Source organism: Oreochromis niloticus, linkage group LG6 (genome assembly GCF_001858045.2).
Source record: "Oreochromis niloticus isolate F11D_XX linkage group LG6, O_niloticus_UMD_NMBU, whole genome shotgun sequence".
NCBI lineage: Eukaryota > Metazoa > Chordata > Actinopteri > Cichliformes > Cichlidae > Oreochromis > Oreochromis niloticus.
In genome coordinates, this window is record NC_031971.2 from 38,727,255 (window position 1) to 38,754,223 (window position 26,969).

The following is a 26,969-nucleotide window of genomic DNA, read 5'->3' on the forward strand; positions in this document are numbered from 1 at the left end:
GTCTGAGACAAAGTGGATAAAAGGAGCTGCAGTGTCAAAAGTCAAATGAAAAACTGGTCGTTTGTCTCCACTGCTCAGTTTAATCATTAAATGAATTCGTTTGAATGCTTTTGGAGTTTCAGATAAAGGTGCTTCAGATATGGCCTCATTCACCTGTTTCTCTTATCTCCTGAATTCAAATAATACTATTTCATTTAAGACATAAAATACTTTATTGTCCTTGTGTAAATATTGAAATTGAAGAAATGACTGGATGTCATATTAATAAAAACCGAATCTAACATTTCATGTAATAAATGTAAGAGGTCGGTCTCACATAGCAGCATTGTGCATTTACAGTAAAAATGGATATGGTCTCTATGGATGCTACTAAGTTTCTTAGATAAACACAGTTTAGTTTGCATTTTGTATCTTACTGTCTAATTTTGCTTCGCCCTTTTCCTCTTTATTCTCTTTAACATCTCTTTAATATATGTTGTTTCCTGTATTTCTTTAATTGAGAAAAAGACTGTATAAAGTGATGTACTCAGGTGTCTCTCTTAATAACTGGCTGGTCTGCAGGAGTCTGTCACAGTGTCACACAAGTACATAAATGAAACCATCACATGAATAAATCTAGAAGTTCCATGCAGACAGTCATCATCATTATTACTGAAAACTGTAACTTGAAAGTGTTTTATTTCTCTGACAGATGAACAAAGGACCTCTGTATGTTCATTGTAACTCACATTTCACTGATAACACCGTTATCTTCTCTTGTTCTTCAATATTTGAATGTTCAGATAGGCTTGTGGGTCCGCTTACTGGGGGTTGGTCTAATTTCTCCCTTTAAAAATCTTCCTTCTGACTGTTCGTTGCACTGACGCCTACAACCAGAACACACTGGGAGAACAACGGAGGACAGCAACAGTGTCCATCTGACATCAGTCACTACAGGTAAGAGTCACTTTGAAAATGATCATGGAAGTCTGATAAACGTCATGGTTGGTTTATTTTTCCTTTGTGTATTTTGTTTCTGAGTGATCAGACATCTCTGTCTACTAGTAGAATTTGTACCTGCTGTGGTGGAGAAAGATCTGTAAGTGATGCTGGAGGCTCTGTTGAGTACGAGGTGCTGGTGCAGTGGATGTAGTTACAAGGAGGAGACATTTTTTATAGGCGGCAGGCTGATGATGGTCACACTCCGTGAATAGCTCCATGCCCTTATAGGAACATGTCTTTACCACCGAATGTAGAAAATTTGACCTGTATGCATTTTGGTGAGTGATACTGGTTGAAGTAAATATTACCAGGGTAAAATTCCCAGCTTGGCATTGGTGGATTTTCTCTCTTAACATTAAAGCTTTCAAATTCTCCACCACCATGCATAATATTTTCACGACAAAATAAAGAGCACTTCTTCCCCCTACACTAGCCAGCCTTCTATAATAATGTCTTCTCCTTGTAACCACACCCACCTCAGCAGCACCTCATACTGAAAAGGAAACAGAGCCTCCAGCATCAGTCAGACTTTTCCAAACTCAGCAGGTACACAAATTTTACTTGGCTGAATGTAGAATGAATCGGGTCGAGAGGCATTTTCTCCTCACGATCAAAAAATAATGATGGAAAATAATCATGATTTGAATTTTTAAGCATACTTAAAAAATAAAATAAAGATCTCCATTGAAAAAGGATTTTCATAACACCGGGTCAATTTTTTATTCAAGGACTAAAGTTTCCTTTAGTCGACTCAGTAACTACAAGGTGTCCAGATCATCAGCCCTCCAACACACTGCTGACACTTGATATGTTCACATTGGTTTTCTCCAAACATCTCCACTTTGGTCCTGTCTGTCCAGAGGACATCGTTCCAAAAGTCTTGTGATTTGTTCAGATGCAACTTTGCATACCTAATCTGTGCTGTCCTGTTCTTTTAAGAGAGAAGGTGTGTTCTGCTGCAACATTTCCAAACAAGCTTCAGTCTTTTTCTAATTGTAACGTCATGGACTTTAACAGTTCAACAATAAAACAATAAAGGAGGACTTTATTTTTCACAGACATGTTTAAGAACTGATGACACCATGTAATATGTCACTTGTTGTAATCACATTACATTTTTCAGCAATGTAGCGTATCATGCTACTGTACTAAATTCAGTAATCATATTACAGTTACAAATATATAATTAGCTGCATTCCAAAGGTTTTTCAGTTATCTGCACACAAAAACTAAAACACTATAAAAATGTGTTTTTCTGCTCACAATCAGCTGATTTCAATTCATGTGCAGAAGGAGGAGAATCTTGGAGAGGTGCAGTGATACAGCTTTTGAGGAGAGGCGATATGAACATTAATTTTTATTGCACAAAGAAAATGAGAGTTTGGTGGTAAAGTGTAAACTTCAGCTCCTTGCAAGCACCTGCACTGACAACATGCTAATGCAAAGCTCATGTTATGGGTCCGAAATTGAGGACGAGAGTAAAACAATGATGGTCCAGTAGAGGTCGATCAAACAATTGATTTTAATGAATACACGCAGCGTGGGGAGACGTACACTGGAAACCATCAGTTGTAAATCCCCAACCAAAAATACACTTCAGATTGTTTTATATTGTCAGGGTATTATAACGCCCCCTCTTGCGTTTACAAGCACATAATTTGCATCTTAAGAACATTATTTGCCCCTTGTACAGACAATGATCTATTCTAAGAGATAAATGCAGAGACAGAAGTTCCCCTTTCTGGCATCCTCTTTCAAATATGGTGATGATCACAGGCCTTTGAGGTCCCCATGGACTTGTCCTCCTCTTTGCGTCACCTGTTGCTAGGCAAACTCAAATGCAACAAGAAGCTGAATACATTCAGGCCTTCACTCAGCTACTATTTTACTGTAACAATGTACTCAGCATATAAGCTTTTAAGATTATAGATTTAACTCAACGATTTAAAGTGGTTATAACTGCACCTGTAATAAACATGTTAATATTTGATTATGATAACCTCTGTAATACCAATTATAACATAATGCCAGCAACTTCAATAAATGCTTGGATGAAATGATAATTAATACAATGATAAAGATGATGGTTATGTAAAATAATCCCTATAATTCTTCAATTCCCTCTCTTGACGTCTCTTCCAGAGACGTCACTCCTCGACCCCCTCTGTCACCTCTGGATCCATTAATGGCATCATGGGCCCCGAAACCACCATTCCCAGGTCCACTGCCTTCGCTCTGACCCTCTCTAGCCGTCCCCTGACTCAGCAAATCAGACAATAACCTCATGTCATCTAGGTGGTCCAGTAATAAAACGCCAGCTCCCACTTGAAAACACTTCATGCTTAAGTGGTCTCTGCTCCTTTCCTGGGTCCCTCTCTAGCGGAAATCTAGTGGAATGGACCCTCGTCACCAATCACTAAGTAAACTGAATTGGCGCAGGTCTCAAATAAGAAGCAGAAGACACTTGGGCCCTCGCTCAGGCCTGCTACTAGATTTATGTGTATTGTAAGCATGCATGCAATTAACCTCCTATGTTCTCATCTTCCCTCAACATGTATCACCTGGACACTCTCACCAGTGAAGCTTAAAACCCTCTTGGATAGAACATCAACTCTAAACTAGCACAGATATGCAATGTGTATAAAATGAACTAAACCTGTGAATAGAATGAATGTGATGACAAACATATTCAATGCAATATGAACCCTGTAAACAATATTACTGATAAACAATGCTGTAAAACATGTTCTTAATGCAATCATAATAATGCAGATTTTATAGTAGGAATAAAAGAATTTCTGAATCCCCACGTTCCTTCTGACATTCCGACAAGGAATGTCACCACACCTTATGTTGTATCACTCCCTGCCCCACTCTATGGGTTCTTAGTTCATCTAATAGATGCCCTCAACCCAGCCAGGGTTCGCAACCCTTGCCATTATCTTTACCAACAATCCTCTGACACAAGGAATGATACAACAACTAGCGATGACCAGTATTCCCAAAAATACAGTCAAAGAAAACATCACTGACATAGCCACACCTTTCCATTGTCCAAACACAGATGTCATCCAGGACGCCAGCAGATTTTCGATACCTGAGTGCTCATGCATGGTTTTAGACAATTCGATTTTGCTCTCCCGTCAGTGAACTCGGACCCAATTGTTCTGCGAACCCCATCATGGCGTCCCTGGTTTGGTTAGAGAGTCTCAGCAGGTTGTAATGAACATAATGCGGCCAACATTTCTATTAGGCGTTACCCAAAGAAATCTACTCTCCAATCCTGCAACTACCTGACTTACCAGCTTGTACTCATTAGGAACTCCCCTGGGCACTCCTATGGAGTCTATCCAGGTCGGCGAGTTCAAACGAGGATCATGTGCATGGGTACCCTGGGTCCCTCTTTTGGCCAAAATGTATCTCTTACGTATGGCAGCTAAAGTTCGCGTGTTATGTTGTGGAATAGCCTTTACCTGGTTTCCAATAAGCATGAGCGGAGCTCCCAATCGCACCATCGCACATGTCCCTACGCTTCCCATAGGAACATGAGTATTTTCCCCACAGTAATAATAGAGCCCACTTCTTGCCCATGTTCCAATTACCGTGCTAGGGTCACTTACATTGTTGGTGGTTCGTCCCATGAGTGTGACAGCACACCTAGTTGGGTCGATCTCTCCCACCTTGTACTTTTCATTATCTGTAGAAAACTTGAAACATGTAATTATCTTATTTTAGCATAAATGGTCCCACTGCTGTCTGCTTTGAAATGGCAGGGAAAAGTCTGGACAACAAAGTACAGTTGCCAGTAGTCACTTCACTTCTAGTTAACTGTAACATACAATCATAGCCCCACTCATCCTCTAATGCAATGGTGCGGGCTCTGTACACAACCGTGACCTAGCTGAAGCACAGGCAACACAGTCAGATACATGTTGTTCTCTAGCATTTTGAGCCACCCAATCAAGCCAGAGGTTACTGTCCTTGAAACCCGTGGCGCGCTTTATCAACTCCTTAGGCTTCAGTCTAAAGTCATCTGTTGTCAGAAGTACTCTCCCTTTTGGTTCCTGTTCCTTTTGAGCTACTGTTCCCGAAGTTACCATCTGATCAGTCAGAGTGGTGATTAAGCTTTCTGCGAGCGGCTTAGACTTTGCATCAACTAAATTTACCCATAGCATATCATGGGGTGATTGCAGACCCGTACATCATACACTCTCCAGCTACTACTAGCTCCTGTACACTTAATGATGTCACCCAAATCAAATGTGAATGAGCTGGTAGACCCTTTACCATAATTCAACTCTATGCCCTTATTCATGCTGAGACACTCATCACCTTTACCTGACACCTCGCGCTTTTGTCTTTTTTACCGATCCTGTTTTAGCAACTACAGTCTCAGGAAGTGCTGGGCTGGACTGGCCTCCGTGTTCAGACAAGTGGTCCGGAGTGCCCTGCAAAATATAGACAATAAACAACACAGCCATAGTTAATATCATTGCATACAATAAACATGTAGTTGTAGGAACATTCTAATCAGTTTTCTCATTACGTGTCTCTGATTCGTGTGTTTGCATCATGTTATATAAACTTTGTATACTTTCTAGTACATTATGCTAAACAAACAGAACCTTTCAATTCCCCAACCCTATCATTCTCCTCAACGGGTTGTATGTTTTCAATGTTTCCTTATTATTTTGTCATAAAAATAAATCAAACAAATAACTTAAGCTGTGTGACGGCACCTTGCGTTTACGCCAGGCTGTGAGCTGCCCTAAATCTACTTGCTACACCCCCTTTTTTCACCTAGTTTAATTTTTTTCAATCCTAGTTTAAACTATTCCTGACTTCCCTCAGTGCACACTGTAAAGTGTAAAAGATACAATTAGCTTTCTCCTGGTAAAAGGTCCTACATTATTTTCTCTACCTTTGGAAACATCCTCTATCGAGTTAACCCGTTTCATTTTTCAAACTTAGGCCTGATTTCTTTGCCCCCTTTAACGGGTAGCACATATCCGGTCTGAACACTGTGTTTGGGCAATTTACGAATTGTTGCAGGATTTCTATGTTATGTAAAGTTCCTCTCATCCCTTTTATGCTTCCATTATAACCTGTGTCTAACAAGCTTTTGATCTTCTTTGTAACATAAACAACTAGGTGTATTTGTGCTCTGTTTTTCTCCTTTCTCTGGTTGGTTCCGTTCGGTCTGGGGCTTCCAGGATTCTCGCCCCCCTATGGTCGCTGTGGTCCTGAAATCTTCTCCTGTAAAGGATAGAAAACAAAAAGCCTCTCTCTGCTACACCTCACTAATCTACTGTGTTCATCCAATGTTCCTTTAATTATTCAAACTTGGTTCACAATATCATGTTCTGGGCTTTATCCTTTTTATTAACTTTACTTAATCTCAATGCTCTTTATGTGTGTGAGCAACACTTTTAGTTTTATAAAACACACCCCGGGTAAAATATACACCATCCCCATGTCAGCCTAAATCTGCGCTAGAAAGCACACTTCAAAATTTCTATCAGGATTTACGCCTCTTTTTGCTTCAGGCATATACATAACATGCAAAAATTACTGTTAATGCCAGTTAGACAAGTTTCCATTATTTACAACATTTTGTTTCACCCGTCTCACCCTCACATGTTTCCTGTTCACTTATTGCATACTTATCTTTAACACCTTCTGCCTCAGTGGTTGCTAAGCAGAAACAAAGCAACATGTGTTCCACCTTTACCCTATAAAATAAATCTATGTCATGTTTGTGTCTGTAAGCATGTTTTGCATTCATTCATTACACTCCACGCCATCCCTGCAAGTTAAGAGCTATACAGTTAAAAGCTACAGGCCTTTGGCCTCGTCTATTTTAACTCAAGCAGGGGAGTTTCATTTTACTTCAAAAATAACTTTATTTAAAAATAACAATTTCTGCCTCAGTTTTATCATATCTAAATTATCAAAAACTCAAAAAGTCATAAAATGATCCTAGAACCCATTTCAAATTACCCCTTAAATTCCCCCCTTTATATTTGGACACACCAGATGTGTCCAAATAAATAAAAACTCAAAGTGCATCACCCGGGCTTAAGAAATTAAAGGAAAACGGTTAGTCATATCATCTCTCCAAACTCCTCAGCCATCCTCCTCTCTGGTGGATCTGCTCCAGCCCTGTAAACCTGTGTTTAAGGAATAAAATCAATTTAATCATCATGTCAACTCTTCTCAAACTCCTTGCTCCATGCAAAAGTCTGGATCCTTGGAATTTCCTGGAAACAAAACCTGTACTTTACATTTCATACTCAACTCTCCCCCTTCATGATCCAATCAGTGTTATAACAAAAACTAAACTTAAAACAGAACAGTCATCAATCATGTGTTTCTTCAGTTAATGGTAACATGAGTTATATCAAAAAATATTTCCCTTTTAGCATTTAGCATTTTATAATGTAATAACATAATCCAAACCCAGTAAATAAAACAAAAATTCCCTCCAAGCAAACATCAGCATCCCCAGAATTAAGTCTTCCACTCCTCCTGTTTGTCAACATTTTATTCATCCCCACCTTGGTCCAGTCACACACTCACTCACATGCATTAACATCAGGTCTTGCTGATAGTGTGGACTCCCTCGCAAATAATCAGAGTCTTCACTCTCAGCAACATGAGCTCATTCATTTGTTTTATTTTGTTTTCTCTTTTTTAGAAAATAGTTCTTTCTGCTTTGTCTGGATTGGCTCGCTACAATCCTTTTAGACAGGGACTTTCAATCTGATCAGGTCCCCACAGGTAGCCTTTCCTCCACCCATTGAAATCTGGAAAAGTCACCTCATATTTGTTTATCCGGAAATTTTGTCAGCGCTGTTAGTTCACTTTCTTCCAGGCCTGCTTAGAGCAAAAATGAGAAAGAAAGAGAGCTGATTATTAGCTCATCAAAGTACAAAACAAAATCACCTGACAGGTTTTTTCTGAGTGCACTACTACAAAAATTTTTGGGGCCCCTCTCAGACATATCCATGTCTAATCAAACTCCCTCTCTTGAAATCGAAACAACAGCCTCCAAAATCAGAAACAATCTCAAAGTTCACCCTTTCAACGCACCGAAAACCTCGTCAAAAGATCAAAGACCGTTTGCACAATGTCTCCCTTCCTCACTCCACCATGTTTTCCTTCAGCATAAGATATAAACCGATTTCAACAACGTACCATCACTAAATTATAAATTTCCTGTTCACATCTGCACCTCTGAACAGACCTGACCACCGTAATCAAATATCCTGATACTTTACCATTATATATTTCGCCAAATAATCCTCAACACAACAGCCACCGCTCTCTTGAACTGAAAGCCTCCGAGACACAGACACAGGAAGTGTCTTTGTCACTCACTCACTCCAGCTAATTTGCATAGTGACTCACAGCTCAACAGCCAACTTGACAAGAGAAATACATGTTTAAACCTTATCACATTATTGAATTATTTTCATTTTCTCTCTATAATAATCACTGGTTTTGATCACTCAGTACGAGAGCACTCCTAAGTCACTCTTTTAAAACTGCTTTAATCCCTTTTCTTCTGTTAATTTCCATAACTCACTCCCCTGTCATATAACTCCTCTGAGTCAACTTCAACTTCAAGCTTTAAGTCTATTTTATTAAACATTCACACCATTCTATCACTCATACAAGTAGCAAGCTGATCTTCATTGGTTATGCTTGTGTTCTTAGCCAGGTTTATTCAATATCTATTCATTAATCTTCATGAGCTTGTCTTTGTAAGGTTAATGCATTTTCTGTTTGTGTGTGTTATTTTTGTATCTATGGCTTCACAGTCTCCCAGACACTTCCCAATTCTCCAGTTAAGCAGTCAGTTTTCTTTTTCCCCGAATTACTAACCCAAACTTTGATTTCCCACCTTAAATTACCACCCTCCTGGTCTTCAGCCAGGAGCTAGGGCTTGCTTTTCAGGTTCCTGGACACATCATGCTGTGAACAATTCAACCAGAAACTTGCCTTAACTTATCCATTGATTTTAACCTACAATTTCCTTCCGACTGGTGGGTCTGGAGAGTTGGTCCAAGTCTGCTTTACTCCTGAAAATAACAAAACTAAGACATTTTCATTATTATCATCATTGCTTAAACGACCCACTTCTCTCTCTTTCCTGTCACAAATACCAGTTATGTCATGTTTGTGTCATGAATATGAATATAAGCATTTTCCTCGTTGCATTTCATGTTAATTGAGTGTAAGCTGCTTTCTTCATTGCATCCTATATATTCATATTTAATTTATGCATCTTTCCACTGAACTTTAGATTCAAACTATCTCACTTCTGATTCGTTTCAAAAATAATCTCACATGTAACAACTTGTGTATGTGTGTTTTCAATTCATTAATATAATGACAATTATTTTCTTTCATTATTCTTACCTTTTCTAATGTTTACCTCTTTGTTATGCTGTGGTGGACATCCCTAAACAGTCATGAGTTCCGGCTTCAATTTCTCCATCCAATCATATCCTGTATTCTCTTAGTCAAACTTGTCCAGCTTCATCTCTCACTGGTCCTTTTTCATTCACAGTGTCCTGTTCGGGCTTCAAAGTTCCAGCAAACACAGTCTCAACTCAGCTGTTGTCTTCTTCTCTGTTTCTTTACAATCTTTTCCTTTAAGTTAAGTCCCAGCATGGCAAAATATCACATTCAGTGCCTTCAGTCTTATTTTCATTTGCTCTGTTTTCTTCTCGATTCATCTTTTCAGTCTTCTCTTCCAAGACTGCTCCAAGCTTGGCAAATATGAGAGTCAGTGCCTTCAAGCAGACCCTTCACACTGTTCTTCACCAGCATGCATGTTGCATCTTTCATACTGCTGGACTCATCATTCTTCGTCAGTGTTACTGCTTTCGCTTGCACTGCTTTTAGCTTCAGTTAATTCTTCAAGTCCACGATGTTCTGTCGGTCTTCATCAGGAAATTGACTGTCCTTGACTGTCCTTTGAGTTTCTTCTCAGTTTCAGGGACAAAGTGAGAGATCAAGCCGCACAATTTCGAGCCAAAGACTGGCTTATTTTCTCCCAATTCTGTTAATCTATTGTTATGGTGCTGCACTCAAGGTTCCAACGTTGAGAGAAGTCCACCTGTATTGGCACACTAAAGCATAGAATTAGTATTCTTTTCATTTCTTATTCTTAAAACCTCTGTTTTGCTTCATCTCCCTCGAGTTTAACTCATCTGTCTCTCTGTGTTCTCTCTTTACACACTCAGTTACCTTTTATGGGCATGCGTTTCCTGTCCCACAAACACACACACACACACACATACTTCCTGTTTCTGCAGGCAACAGGCAGACTCTGTCTCCCTTTAAATTTCACAGTCTACAAACAATCAGTAATTCTACTAAATCTTGATCTAAAAACAATACACCTTCATTTCACTCACACTTTTAAATAGAGCTCTTTCAAACATAAAAATAAACTCAACCTCTCATACCATCACTCATGCATTTCTTGAATTAAAAGCACTTTCAAACTTTAAACATCCTATTTTACATCACAAAAGAAATATATTTCATACACACTTTTAAATGTTCTAACCTCTTTCAGACGCCATGACTCGTCTCACACACACTGCCTTTTCTCTCAAACTTCTCCCTTTTTCACTCACTCAGACAAATCATGCAGAGACATTCAAATCAAATACTGACAGCATTCACACGGTTAAAATCACTCAAGATACGCTTTCATACGAGTATCTTGGACATGCCTTCCATAATCAGAAAGAGCAAGTCAAAAGAAAAAGAAACTGAAACCTCTCATCGTCCTCGCAGCTTCTCACCACACACACATAACTGAAAAAATAAAACACACCAGCATTTATGGCTCAAGATATATACATCTATCAAAATTCAGTCACTTACTATACATCCACACTAATATATTCGAACTGTATTTATACTTTCGTAATAAGCAAAACCAGCCTCTTAATTACAGGCATTTAGCAAAATTTTCAAACAATAGTTATAAACTCAATACTCTCGAAACCGAAACCACCCTCTCTGCGCGTCACCGCTGCTCATTTACATTCTCACACACACACCATCAGTGCACATCCGGCTGTGCACTGCTGTGCACTGCTGACACAGAGACTTCTCTCCCACAAAGATCTCTTATTTTATATTACACAGACGTCTTTTTAATTACAACTGCACAGATTTTAGGCCTTTTAAAACACCTACACAATTTTGACAAATTTACGATAACCGCCCAGCGGATAAACCCCCTGAGTTTTTTGCGACCAATTTACCGTTTATCGGTCCCAGACCGCGGCCTCATTTCTAATGCCCTAACACAATTTATAAGCATGAACCAACCCAAACTCTGCCTGAAGCTCTATTTTTGGGCATTTCACATCCCAGGCTTCCCCAAAGTTTTAAGTTAAAGTTACACGCCCGAAACCCGGTTTCTACTGACCAAAAAAGCGCAACCTACCGTCCCGGACAGTAAAAAGTGATCCAATCACTTTAGCGTATTTTGGGATGCCCCGTACCTCACAGATTGCCAAACTGGACTAACCCTATTCGCCGATAGGTCAGGGTCAAGTGTCCTTGACCAGGAGAGACCGTCACATCTGAGCTGTGCGCTTCCTAAGACTATCCCATAGTCCCGTCCTAAGATAATTTAATTACTTTGAAAACACCCCATAAAATCACACACGCAATTCTATTGATGTCCAAGCCCGGCTTTATATTCAATTGAGACTTAACTGTCACAAACACTTCGCCAATAACCTATAACTCTAAATTCACTCTGCAGTCCAACTGCTTTAAATACACTTATTCTCTTTACTCTTTACTTAATTTCTCTTATTCTCTTTACTCTTTACTTTTTCAACGTTTCATTATCTTTACTTCAACTTATACTTTAGTTCTCATGAGATTTTCACCAAAATCAAAACAGACATTGACCAGTAATTTCAGTGAGTAGACTTTAATTTGTCATATTCAATTTGGCACACTTTGGAAAATTCAACAGGTATGTGCCTTACCTTTGTATAAGCCGGCTTATGTCCACTCACTTCGACCACTGACTCGTGTCTGCCCGTTGGAGCGCCTCGGACCCTCTCGGTCTCAACCTCCAACTCTCTCTCCTCAACCCTCGGCCAATGCACCAAATGTTATGGGTCCGAAATTGAGGACGAGAGTAAAACAATGATGGTCCAGTAGAGGTCGATCAAACAATTGATTTTAATGAATACACGCAGCGTGGGGAGACGTACACTGGAAACCATCAGTTGTAAATCCCCAACCAAAAATACACTTCAGATTGTTTTATATTGTCAGGGTATTATAACGCCCCCTCATGCGTTTACAAGCACATAATTTGCATCTTAAGAACATTCTTTGCCCCTTGTACAGACAATGATCTATTCTAAGAGATAAATGCAGAGACAGAAGTTCCCCTTTCTGGCATCCTCTTTCAAATATGGTGATGATCTCAGGCCTTTGAGGTCCCCATGGACTTGTCCTCCTCTTTGCGTCACCTGTTGCTAGGCAAACTCAAATGCAACAAGAAGCTGAATACATTCAGGCCTTTGCTCAGCTACTATTTTACTGTAACAATATACTCAGCATATAAGCTTTTAAGATTATAGATTTAACTCAACGATTTAAAGTGGTTATAACTGCACCTGTAATAAACATGTTAATATTTGATTATGATAACCCCTGTAATACCAATTATAACATAATGCCAGCAACTTCAATAAATGCTTGGATGAAATGATAATTAATACAATGATAAAGATGATGGTTATGTAAGAACTCATCTTTAACTGATTTTAAAGATGAAGAATCCAGTTTTTCAAGAGGCAACAAGAGCAGAGGTGAACAATCATCCTGTGGCCTCCATTTCTACTGTGGAAAGTTTCTTTATGCTGGTTTTCATTTGTAGTCATACATAAACACTAAAAGAAAGATTGTACGTGTTTCCTCATTAGGACAAAGATTTGTGCTTTTGTGTAGGACTGTATCCTTCTGATGTGCAGGACTATAACCGGTAATTATAAGACAAAATGTAAAAAGTAATGTAACAACTATTGTAACAAATTACTTTCTCCAGCAATTAATTATTTTTAACCTTCTAGGACCTGGCGTCCATATATGTGGACATCACATTTTGGGTTCTTTCGACCAAAATACTTAATTTTTCTCTACAAGGGCCTGATATCCAGTTACGAGCACATTATACTGCTGCTGTTCTATCAAAATTTAAAACGAATGTCCTCATATGTGGATCTCGTTTTTCTCAGAAACAAAAATTAGGTAAAGAAAAAAAACTTGGTAATTGTTTGTTTTTACATTCATCAGGTCCCAGTCAGCCCAAATAGCAAAGAAAAATTAAAAATGCATGCCATGAAAGAGTTTAGGAGGTTAAGAAAACTAACGAGTAATCTGTAATATACTGCTTTCTTGAGTAAAAATCCAGCACTGGTAAGGACCAAATTATTTTTATCATGTCCCATAAAAGCTTGAAAGGACTTGAAAGAGGCTCTACGCTCTTTGTACCGTGACCACTTTTGAGAACATAGTTACTTTCAAAAGGCCTTTATGAAAAGCATGAATGATCCCAGCAACATAAACCTGTTTCACTCCTCACACTGACTCGGGGACACAGACTGAAAGTCAGTGCTGAGAGAAATATGAGAGAAATAACCTTTTATTTCTGTTGGTTTCAGGTCTCTTCTTCCTTTGGGCAGCAGCTGTGAAGGTTTGTACTTGACTCTCGTCTCACTGTTGTTTCATGAGTTTTTGGTGCACCTTCAGTCGGAGTTTGAAGACTTGCTCCTCTCTAACATTGACCATATTCACTTATAAGTTGGTGCTGAATGCTGACAAAAATCCCTGAAAGCAGAGCTGATAATCTGGGAGAATTAGAGATAGTTTTGTTGAACAGATTACATTTGATGCTGTAATATATTCAGTCTTCTTATTGGTATTGTTGTCTCTGTTTGCTAAACCCACTCAGATGGCTGGTCCTTACTGGGTTTCTGTAGCGGTCGTTGTTTTGATGACCGTTAGAAACGGTGCGACTGTTATTGACCCAAACCAGCTCGCACCAATTGTACAAGAAATTCTGAACAGGTGAGTGAACTTTCTGTGAAATACTAAAGAAAAACTGAACATGACTCTGACACAGATCAGCCCCTCTGTCCTTTCACAAACTCTCAGTGAAACAAACCAACATTGTTGTGGTTTCATGTAAATCTTTCCAATGAAATCAACATCAGAACCTGTGTTTGTGTCTTTTGGCAGGTACACACCAAGCTACATTGGTGCAGACGGCAACAGGTCAGTAACAAAGGTCACTTTAATCTGCAGCACAGTACTTACAGTGTACTTTATAGTAACAGAAGCAAGCTGAGATCATTAGAACTGCACGTAGAAGCAGAGACTGACAGAACAAATGTATGAGGTGCCGTAAGGGACATTATTACTGAAACGCTCTCACACACACTACTGAAAAACCAAGGCATTTCAGTTGAACAGGAAGGCAAACTCTCAGCTTTCCATCAGCAGGTCCTTCTCTACTGGAAATTAATCTATAAACATAACTTTACTCCTCACAATACCCCTATATGGAACAACAGGTATATCCGTTTGTGTAGGAAATCTGTGTACATGGATGAATGGAGATCTAAAGGGATTTGGGCTGTAGCTCATTTTATGGATGAGAATGGGGTCTTATTAAAACATGAGACGTTTTGTGAGAAATTTGATGTAAGATGTACTGCTAAGAGATATAAATCCTTAATAAAAGCCATCTCAGTCCCTTTGAGATCAATGATAAAAGAAGATATTGTGCACTCTAAAGTTTCTCCTGGACTGAGACAGCTCTGCATAGCTGGAGTTGAATTTGGTGACAGCAGGTTTACAAACAAGGTGATCAGGAATATTTTGATAAATGAAATTTGCCCTAATCCGGTTAAAAGAAATTATATTCTTAAAGAATTTGAGTCCATGGAGGTTAAGGCGATAAGAAAAAAAGTATATTTCACTTCCTCTTTCCCCTAAAGTAAAAGAGGTTCACTTTAAAATCATTAATGAGGTTTATCCAACCAATGAATTCTTAAGACGGAAATTTAACTTAGATGTGAACGCCTGCACATTTTGTGAAAATGATATTGAAAGTCTGGATCACTTGTTTTTCTACTGTGAATCAGTGCACTCCTTCTGGACTGACATGTGGAGCTGGCTACAGTCCAGGAGAATTCAGTTACCACATTTGACGGTGACAGTAATAAAATTTGGAAAACTTGCTGAGAATGCAGATTTTGACTTGTTGATTAGGACGTTTTTGTTAATGGGAAAATATTTTATTCACAAATGCAGATATTTTAAAGCTAAACCATGTATAAACAGATGGCTGAATGACTTTAAACTCTGGGCTAAATCGCTGAAACTTGTGAATAATAAGAAAGCTCATAAACTTGTTGTTTTATTTAACGAGTTTAATCTATGTTAAAAAAAACAAAAAAACAAACCTCCCTATTTTATAATCATGACTGCCCTTTTTTGCTCATGGTATTTTTTGCCTTTGGTTCAAATCCTTCATTGACTGTTCTTTCTTTTTATAGCTTTGTGTCTATTTTTTTTTTTTGTTGTTGTTTGTTTTGTTTTGTTTTGTTTTTTTCTTGCTATAATGCTCAACCGAGGATATTACATATTCGGATTAATGATGGTGCCTTGTATGTTATACTGTTTGTAAATAAAGTTCCTTTAAAAAAAAAAAGTTAAACAGGAAGGTGTTTCAGTTGAACAAGAAGTTGTTTCTTAAGATAAGATAAGATAACCTTTATTAGTCCCACACGTGGGAAATTTGTTACTTGACAAGGAAACTGAAGGAAAAAGTGGTAGATTTCAAACAAACCACTACACAGATGTCTACTCAGCAATCTGCTAGTAGCCTAAGTGAAGCAGCGGCATTACTTAACAATATATAAGCCTCAGCATAAGTCAAAATTTAGAATAGCAGACAGGCATTATCCTGGTTAATTTGTTTGGCATATGTGCTTTTTGTCTTTTTTAGCAAAGAAATAAATATCTTAAAATCATTAATAAAACCAGGGAGAGAAGGCTTAGCGTTCCTCCATTTAGCACAATGGAGATGATATTTACTCAAAAGTATGATGATGTTAATGTCTGAGACACCCAATGCTAGATGATCCATATAAAAAAATGTATGATAGTTGCACATCATTAATATTTAGGGAAATCCAATTTTTTAAGTTGCACCAAATGCATTGTGTGATAGGGCGTAGAAAAAAAGATCTTCTAGGGTTTCATTTTCATCAGTACAAAAACAACACTGATCCACCTCAAAACCAAATCTCTTTTTTAGTAATTCTGCCACAGAATTAATTTTGTTTATTACTTTAAGTGTGTTTCTTTAACTTTAGGTAGAATAGGCTATTTCATATATTTTTAGTATGCTTTATCCAGAGTATATGAAATAACTAAATTAGAACCATGCAATGTAACCATTCTGTTGTAAATATGAAATATTTTGTCTTTGAAGAAACCACTAATAAATCTATTATTGCATTTTTATCAAACAGCTGACATTGCCCTAGCAATAAATTTGGGAGCACTGATGGGAACTTATTGTATATCATAAAATTTTCAGTCAAATGAAGCAGAGGCAGTGGGACCAGTTCACAAAATTTGTTATATTCTCTTTGAGAGCAGTTTAGACAATATTTTTCTGAAAAGTCTGTGTAACTTAGAATGACACCGTTGAAGACAAACCATTCTCTACTAAATAACTGACTTCCTTCTTCATCACCTCGCGCTTTCCCATGGGGCAGCGGTACGCGTGCTGTTTGATTGGGGTTGCGTCACCAACATTGATATCATGTTCACAAACACTAGTACGCGAGGGCACATCACCAAAGAGAGAAGGGTAGGAGTGCAGTAGGCTAAGTACATCGTTGCACTGTGAAGGTGAAAGATGAGACAAGTGGGCTGTTACCTCAGCTAAATAAGCTGAATTCGCCAGCCGCCCACACTGTTGTCCCTCAGATAGCATTTGCAGATCATCGTCAGCACTCGCCTCTACGCTCAGCACGGCAGCAGAGACAGAACTGGGGGTCGCTGCGCTGGTAACAGTCTCGTGGGTTTCCCTATCATGGTAGGGTTTCAACATGTTAATGTGACACAGGCGAGTTTTCCTCCTGCGTTCTGGGGTACTGAGGACATAATCTGTCTCGGACACCATCATCCAACAAATCTGTTATAAATATAATCTTTGTTTAAACCAGTCGCTCTTGAAAATTGATTTTTGATTAAGTGTTATTACCCTATAATTCCATAAGGTTTAATTATGGGGAGAAGTTGTGGGTATATCTCATTATCTCAGATTTTAACCATTTAATTCTAAGGGTGCCAACCATAAATTCTAATTCTGGAGTTTTGATACCACCTTTATTGTATTCCTTCACAAGCTGAGATATTTCAATGTAATGGGTTTTATTCCTCCACAACAATTTGAAAATAACTGTGTTAGCCTTATTAATGTTTTTAGAGGAGATATATAGAGAGTGACAAGGATAAATCAATTTGGAGATGCCTTCAGCTTTAGATAGGATGTTTCTGCCAAAAATAGCGAGGTCTCTGGTTAACCAGTGGCTAAGTGACTTCTTCATCTCCATGATACAGTTAGAAATATTAGTGTCTTCTCTGCTAATTGGGTTTTTTAGATATTATCAGCCCTATATATTTAACTTTAGGTTTAACTCTAACCAAAGCTATTGAGGAGTCAGAGCTTGTATGAATCGGGAGTAGTTCACATTTTTTGATGCTGAGAGATAAACGAGAAGCTTTAGAGAAAATTTAGTTTTCTCTACCACGTATTTATCTTTCAAAAAAATAGATGTATCATCTGCGAATTGACTTATTTTGAAGTCTTCATTAAAAATTGATATTCCTTGTATGTCGTTAGAATTTTTGATTAATAGTGTTAACAACTGAGTTGCCAATATAAAAAGCTTAGGGGAAACAGGACATACTTGCCGAATTCCCTGTTGCACCTTGAATCCATTCCTTGATTCAAGGAAGCTAAAACATTGTTAAGTAATGTGGCTGCTTCACTTAAGCTACAAGCACAGCCGTCCCCAACCCCCAGGTCCTGGACCAGTACCGGTCTGTGATTCGTTTGGTACAGGGTCACAAGAGTTGAGGCTTGAGCTTGAAATTTATTGTTTTCAGGGTATTTATCGTTTTTTTAAATTTTATATCGTTTATATTGTTAACTCGGTTTCCCTGGGTCTTTTCCCGTGTGTTATGAATAAATCTTCTTTTTTTGGTAGCGGTACTGGTTTTATTTTACTGTATTTATCCAAGACAACTTAAAGGCCCGTCCGTGAAATTATTGTCGGCCATAAATGGTACGTGGCGCAAAAAAGGTTGGGGACCACTGTACTAGCAGGTTGTTGAGTAGACATCCTTGTAGTGTTTTGCAATATAACACTTTTTCTATCAGTTTCCTTGTCAGGAAACAACTTCCTGTTCAGCGGAAATGCCTCTGGTTTCAGTGGAGTGCGTGAGTGCGTTTCAGTAGTGTGTGTGAGACAGTGTTGGGGAGTAATGGAATACATGTACCGCCGTTACGTATTTAAAATACAAAATACGAGTAACTATATTCCGTTACAGTTACCGTTTAAAAAGGTGGTATTTAGAATACAGTTACTTTGGTGAAATAAATGGATTACACGGCGGTACTTTCCTGTTTCATATTGTCGCGGGTCAGGACTGTTTGGGTTTGTTTGACAGCTATGTTCTGTTGTTCCAGGCGGCAGCATTACGGTTGCCATGGTTACAACCTGGTTACACCCAGGAAACACAGAGCGCCTTTTTGTTGTTGTTGTGCTAAGCTAATAGGCAGAATGCTACAGGCATAGCTCTAAAGAATGTAGCATCATGGGCAGTGTAGTCCGTGCTGCAGGGAGAATGGACTGCCATACACGTTATGTGTCTGTGAGCGAGGGAGGGAGAGAAAGGAAAAGTCCGAGCTGTCACGGAGCAAAAACGGGAGCTGGAAGCATGTAAATATAATAATAACCACTGCAGCTAAACAGAGAGCCTGATGAGCCCAGCTGTATTAAGACTCAACTGTACACTGTGTTCCTGTTTTCCTCCGAAACAATAAGTTCCGTTGGAGCAGCCTTTCAACGCCTCTCTCTGTCTCTCGCTAGCAAAGTGACCCAGACAACAAAGTAAAGCTAGTTTTCAGCTACCAGCCCGACAGGGAACCGGACGTATTAGCCAGAGGTCCCTTTACTACGGTTCGGAGCCGCGGACCTTCAGTATCAGTAATAAATCACAGCAATAGTACATTCACGTAGTTGTAAAAAGCATGATAATATATTAAGTAATCCAAAGTATTCAGAATACGTTACTCTCATTGAGTAACATAACGGAATACGTTACAGAATACATTTTGGGGCATGTATTCAGTAATCTGTAATGGAATACATTTTAAAAGTAACCTTCCCAACACTGGTGTGAGAGCGTTTCAGTAATAATGTCCCTTACGGCACCTCATACAAATGCATCATCACAAACTCACTGTTATTCATAACTGGATGTTTAAGTTGTTCTCAATTTTGGGGCTTAAAAAAATACTAAAAAGAAAAAGACTGGTTTCCTGAGAAAAATGAGACTGAACTCACTTTGTCTGGTTTAACACTCTGGATACTTTAATCTGCACATTATAAAGAAAATGTTTTACAGGTGAATATTCTCTGTTTGCTTTGACAGAAAGTTCCCCATGTTCAGTGTGGCTGTGAGCGTCCCACTCAATAAAGACAAGTTTGATATGAGCAAAGTCACTGATGATGGTGAAGCTGTGAGGACGAAGATTCTAAACTGTGATGTATACATAGGTAACAGAGTGGTGGCAGCCACAGTGCTGAGATGGCGCAATGTTCTCTATCAGTGTCCTAATGAACGTGTACAGTGGCGTGATGTCCCAAAAAAATGTAATAGAAAGGAGATAAATACATGGGCTGATATTGACAAATTTTGTGATGTACAATCTATTGAAAGAATTCTGTTTGCTCAGGCTGCTCATGCTGAGTCCCGAACCCTGGACTATTTCAAAGATAAGGACAAAATTAGGAAAAACTCCAAAGATGATCTGATGGTTTTCTACGTCCGTGCCTCCCCATGTGGTGAAACATGTACCAACCCAAACAACGATCGGAATATTCTCAGTAAATTACAAGCAATAACGAACTGGACGAATTATGTTGTTGTGTTTTCAGATGTATTTAGACCTGATGATAAGAATAATAATCAGGATCGTGTGAATGAACTGCGTGGATCACTTGAGAGGCTTGGGGACGCAATCGCAGATCAAGGGCCAAAGGTCAAAGATAAAAGGTCAAATGGTCTCCAGCATATATTCCGATGCTACAGGCAGCCAGAAATGGATGAAATGAAGTGTCTTATCTGCAATACCAATGGTGCTGTAGCACATAAATGTATTTTAGGTGGTTAGCAACCATGGGGAGAAAGAGAATAAGACCAAGAGGAAGAGTAACATGCATCCATGTTTAACTTTAAATGTGTGTGTTCGTCACAGCAAGATTAACATGTGCTCCTGAAATCACAGCTGCCATCGTGCACTCTGGTCATTCTAGTCCACGATACTGTCTGCGCCTCTGATTGTGTCTGTGAACTGAAACACAAACAGTGTGTGTGGAGCGAGTGTAATCCATTTATAGCCTCTGATACTGTTTCTGATTAAAGCTTAATAAACTGCATTAAAACATGTCACAGCTTGGATCTGGTCTGTCCTTCTTTTAAAGCTCGATGTTGTATTTTCTGTTTCTATGATTGAATATGAAGTTTGAGGTAAAGATGCTGCAGGTTTTCTCTTCACGGGTCAGTCCACAGAAACGCTGGACTCGCTGGATAACCTTCTCCAGCCAGTGGTGTGGAGATCCAGCTTTTTAGATCCAATTACAATCCAATCACTCAAATAGATCCTCTGGAAACAGTAATTATTGAAACAGAATAAACAGAATCACATGAACACTGAAACATTACAACACAGAGAACAGCAAGCCAACACACAGCAAAGCAAGCTGAGCAAAGCCCGGGTGTAGAGCAACACAGACAGAAAAGAGCCCCGATGTCACCTCTGACCCTCCATGACTCCTCCTGCAGCTGATGGGTAACTTTCCCCTCCTTGTCATCCAGCCAAAAACAACACATGCAGGTCAGGGGTCGGACCAGGCGCCATCTTCAGGTGGGTCACCTTTGCTTTGTCACAGTCGACCATAACATGATTAAAGTTACACATTGGTCCTAATTATTAAATCTCACTGCAAGCAGTGCAAATCAACAGGTGGCATAAAGTTATGATATACATGTGAATAATACTTGACCAAAGTTTATGGGTCATGTCACAAACCATTTGGACATGTGGGTTAATGTGGGAGCTTAACTTCTAAACTTGCTGAATCCACATTAAAGAGCCTCATGTAGTGGGTTTTTTTCATTGTCCCCATTTTTGTCATCTGCATTGATTAAATGATTGAATATTTTTCTCCCTTTTGTGATTCAAATTTTTTTTAAAGCTTCTTATTAGCCACACAAGCCTCGCCACCACAGTAAAATAGTGATTCACCTTATTGATTATGTGATAATTGTTGCTAAATAAACCTTCAGCACAGGGGCAGGCCTAGAGGAGAGGCACGATATGACAGTGTTGTTTGTTAAAATAAGACAGCACTAACACTTTGAGCTCAGCAACAATTCAAATTGAATATAAATTCTTAAACTGAATATGTTGCATAGTGTTAAACCCTCCACCATTAACAAATGGTTCCATAACATGGACCGGCTTTATTTCTTGTTGTCAGTAGCAACCGATGCCGATGATTGTGCCACACGTTCTCACTCCCTAAGCGTAACATTTTACGCTTTCGGGTACCCAACACGTTCCTATGTGAGGAGATCGGAAAAATGAGAAAACATTAGAACCGTTTAGACTCAATCTACACATTTTCGTTCATTTTCTTAAAATTGCTTTTGAAAACACTATTTTGCGTCATTTAACTGCTGGTTAAGGTTAGGATTAGGGCTGGAACACATGGCGGGACCGTTATTCCACTGCAATTCGTCCATAACCCACTGCGTACCATACCAACGCGGAAGGTCACCTTTCGCGTTCCTCACGAACACCGTGGGACGTGACAAAACGTCGGTATGGTACGCCCCGGGAGTGAGAACGGGCTGTTGTGCCAGAGCACGTTTTGAATCAATTCAATTTTAAATTGATCCGTACAAGGCAAAAGGCCTCGCTGAGGATGATTGAATGAATTGAATTGAATGAAGCCTTCATTTGTCACTTGCAGGTGCCTGCCAGTGAAATTGAATCTCCTCCGACTGTACATACAATATAGAAACGTCACGATGGGGAGACAGGTCAGAACAGGTAGCACACAGAAAACAATGAAATGTGTAATACAGATGGGTGGTCAAGGAGGACAAAGAAACTCTGCTCATTCTAATCCCTAATCGGGGATCAGAATGAGAACAGACAACAAAAACTCCTTCAGCACATAAAAAGCACATGCATCTGCACAACACCATAAAAACATGAGACAAGCAACAGGGGTATATGCCAATGTACACAGTAGCACCAAGGACAGCTGCAGTTCCTGCGCATCCTAGTGATGCTAAACCACCGTCTACATCGGAAGGGAGGCATGAAAGATGTTGGTTATGTTGTTTTAGGATGAACAAACTGCATCTGAATTTTACAGTTGTTCCTGATGTCCATCACTGGTCACCAGGTGTATCAATCTCCCGTTAAAGAGCCGTGAGCTTCTCCAAGATCTTTCCCATATTGCATTTGCTGGCTGGCTCAGGGTTAGAATCAGACCAGACTAGACAAGGACATAGAAGCTGAGCAGGGAAGGTAAGGGAAGAAGAGGGTGAAAGATGCATCCACCTCCTCCGAGAGCTAAAAATGACAGCCTCAACATCGCATTTAATCTGTTATTAGACTCAATTGGCTTCTCTCAAAATGTAAAAGAACCCACCCACCACTTTAATCACACTCTAGATCTTGTTTTAACATATGGCATAGAAACTGAACATTTAACAGTGTTTCCTGAAAACCCTCTGCTCTCTGATCATTTCCTGATAACATTTACATTTACAATAATTGATTACACAGCAGTGGAGAGTAGACTTTATCAAAGTAGATGTCTTTCTGAAAGTGCTGTAACTAAGTTTAAGAATATAATCCACCCACTGTTATCATCTTCAATGCCCTGTACCAACATAGAGCAGAGCAGCTATCTGAACGCTACTCCAACAGAGGTCGATTATCTTGTTAATAATTTTACCTCCTCACTACGTACGACTCTGGATACTGTAGCTCCTGTGAAAACTAAGGCCTCAAATCCGAAGTACCTGACTCCGTGGTATAATTCTCAAACACGTAGCCTAAAGCAGATAACTCGTAAGCTGGAGAGGAAATGGCGTGTCACAAATTTAGAGGATCATCATTTAGCCTGGAGAAATAGTTTGCTGCTTTATAAGAAAGCCCTCCGCAAAGTCAGAACATCTTACTATTAGTCACTGATTGAAGAAAATAAGAACAACCCCAGGTTTCTCTTCAGCACTGTAGCCAGGCTGACAAACAGTCAGAGCTCTACTGAGCCAACCATCCCTTTAACGTTAACTAGTAATGACTTCATGAACTTCTTCACAAATAAAATTTTTATCATTAGAGAAAAAATTACCAATAATCATCCCACAGATGTAATATTATCTACAGCTACTTTTAGTACCATCGGTGTTAAGTTAGACTCTTTTTCTCCAATTGATCTTTCTGAGTTAACTTCAATAATTAATTCCTCCAAACCATCAACGTGTCTTTTAGACCCCATTCCTACAAAACTGCTCAAAGAAGTCCTGCCATTAATTAATTCTTCGATCTTAAATATGATCAACCTATCTCTAATAATCGGCTATGTACCACAGGCCTTCAAGGTGGCTGTAGTTAAACCTTTACTTGAAAAGCCATCTCTAGACCCAGCTGTCTTAGCTAATTATAGGCCAATCTCCAACCTTCCTTTCATATCAAACATCCTTGAAAGAGTAGTTGTCAAACAGCTAACAGATCATCTGCAGAGGAATGGCTTATTTGAAGAGTTTCAGTCAGGTTTCAGAGCTCATCACAGCACAGAAACAGCTTTAGTGAAGGTTACAAATGATCTTCTTATGGCCTCTGACAGTGGACTCATCTCTGTGCTTGTCCTGCTAGACCTCAGTGCTGCGTTTGATACTGTTGACCATAATATCCTATTAGAGCGATTAGAACATGCTGTAGGTATTACAGGTACTGCACTGCAGTGGTTTGTATCATATCTATCTAGTAGACTCCAATTTGTACATGTAAATGGAGAGTCCTCTTCACACACTAAGGTTAAATATGGAGTTCCACAGGGTTCAGTGCTAGGACCAATTCTATTTACATTATACATGCTTCCCTTAGGCAGCATCATTAGAAGACATAGCATAAATTTTCACTGCTATGCAGATGACACGCAGCTCTATCTATCCATGAAGCCAGGTAACACACACCAATTAGTTAAACTGCAGGAATGCCTTAAAGACAAAGACCTGGATGGCCGCTAACTTTCTGCTTCTTAATTCAGATCAAACTGAGGTTATTGTACTCGGCCCTGAAAATCTTAGAAATATGGTATCTAAGCAGATTCTTACTCTGGATGGCATTACCTTGGCCTCCAGTAACACTGTGAGAAACCTTGGAGTCATTTTTGACCAGGACATGTCCTTCAACGCACATATTAAACAAATATGTAAGACTGCTTTCTTCCATTTGCGCAACATCTCTAAAATTAGAAATATCCTGTCTCAGAGTGATGCTGAAAAACTAGTTCATGCATTTATTACTTCCAGGCTGGACTACTGTAATTCTTTATTATCAGGATGTCCTAAAAACTCGCTGAAAAGCCTTCAGCTGATCCAAAATGCTGCAGCAAGAGTCCTGACAGGGACTAGAAAGAGAGAGCAGATTTCTCCTGTTTTGGCTTCCCTTCATTGGCTTCCTGTTAAATCCAGAATTGAATTCAAAATCCTGCTCCTCACATACAAAGTCTTAAATAATCAGGCCCCATCTTATCTTAATGACCTTGTAGCACCATATCACCCCATTAGAGCACTTCGCTCTCGCTCTGCAGGCTTACTTGTTGTTCCTAGAGTATTTAAAAGTAGAATGGGAGGCAGAGCCTTCAGTTTTCAGGCCCCTCTTCTGTGGAACCAGCTTCCAGTTTGGATTCGGGAGACAGACACTATCTCTACTTTCAAGATTAGGCTTAAAACTTTCCTTTTTGCTAAAGCATATAGTTAGGGCTGGACCAGGTGACCCTGAATCCTCCCTTAGTTATGCTGCAATAGACGTAGGCTGCCGGGGGATTCCCATGATGCATTGAGTTTTTCCCTTCCACTCACCTTTCTCACTCACTATGTGTTAATAGACCTCTCTGCATCGAATCATATCTGTTATTAATCTCTGTCTCTCTTCCACAGCATGTCTTTATCCTGTTTTCCTTCTTCACCCCAACCGGTCGCAGCAGATGGCCGCCCCTCCCTGAGCCTGGTTCTGCTGGAGGTTTCTTCCTGTTAAAAGGGAGTTTTTCCTTCCCACTGTCGCCAAAGTGCTTGCTCATAGGGGGTCATATGATTGTTGGGCTTTTCTCTGTATTTATTATTGTGCTATCTACTGTACAATATAAAGCGCCTTGAGGCGACTTTTGTTGTGATTTGGCGCTATATAAATAAAATTGAATTGAATTGAAAATTGAATTGAATTGAATTAAAGCCGAATAGCTTGGCAAGTAACATGGGATCCAGATCCAGGAAAACAGCCAGCACGGCCGGGTTTGGGTGGCCATGGTGAGGGCTGTTGCACATGCTCCAATTTGTGGCCAAAGAAAGGAGTTAAATGGGCTGACGTGCATAGGTTGAATGATGAAAACAGATGTGTTTGAAAATGTGGATGGAGAGAAAAGAAAGTAGCTTTGAAAAAAGCACCTAAAAGTGAGAAAGGAGGAGGGAGGGAGAAAGGTGACACAGGGCCCATGTCGGCCCCTCTCCCCCTCTGTAAAACACAGCAGACAACAAATCATTTTTCTGTTCACCCGTTTGTTCTTCTTCTTATGCCCCAGTACAGGCTGCTCTCCAGGCCCTGAAAGTCGAGAATGACCTGGACTCATGTCCTCCCCTTTCCCACCCCTTACGTGACCCTGGAATACACCCACTCTGCATGTTCACAGGGAGGATTTCACCTTTCCCTTGTCCAGTATTGACAGGCAAGGCCAAAAGTTCAAACATGGTTTTCTTTAGTCAGACTTATGTCCAGTAAATTTACTGGTTCAAGACTTAATGTGTAAATTAAACGTAAATTTGATCTCCTGACATGATGGTATTACAATCACACAGACAGAATGTGGCTATGCAATGGTGAAATACAGCCCTGTGACCCCTGCCTTGGCTTATGAGTGGAAGCTGGGGGAGGCGCCACTCACTGAAAGCTTTTTACAAACCACACGTGACTGCATGCCTCCAGATGCCTGTTTAATGGCCGCTGAGAGTGTGCACTGCACATCATACTATTCTTTACAGGGCCCTGATGAGAGATAAGACTCATTATATTATAAGGCGCATTATATTATACTGTACAATATAAAGCGACTTGATTTGGCGCTATATAAATAAAATTGAATTGATTGAATAGATAGGAGGAGGAGTGGTACAGAGTTAAAAATGATAGCCTAACAGTGAAATGTTTGTTTTGGAGTCCCACATTTGCTGCAGTCGCAGCAATCGCAGCAAATGTGACTGCACCACCTTTAGGATTATCCAATGCTGGTAAACATCACCCAGACAGCGGGAAAAAG

The 26,969-nt window shown here is 39.5% G+C and overlaps 1 protein-coding gene across 2 annotated transcripts; it reads left to right on the top strand.

The window, feature by feature from the left end:
* Window positions 1–314: 314 nt before the first annotated feature.
* Window positions 315–20,802, top strand: LOC109202345 (uncharacterized). Of its 2 annotated transcripts, XM_025908082.1 has the most exons (6): window positions 315–936; window positions 3,124–3,200; window positions 13,704–13,735; window positions 13,994–14,109; window positions 14,281–14,316; window positions 19,783–20,802. In XM_025908082.1, exons 2-6 carry the CDS (start codon window positions 3,167–3,169, stop codon window positions 20,522–20,524), a joined length of 960 nt encoding a protein of 319 aa, XP_025763867.1. In that variant the 5' UTR covers window positions 315–936; window positions 3,124–3,166; the 3' UTR covers window positions 20,525–20,802. The 2 variants fall into 2 exon arrangements, with proteins under 2 accessions (XP_025763867.1, XP_019214971.1); XM_019359426.2 differs by lacking the exon at window positions 3,124–3,200 and having other exon boundaries at window positions 762–936.
* Window positions 20,803–26,969: the final 6,167 nt, after the last annotated feature.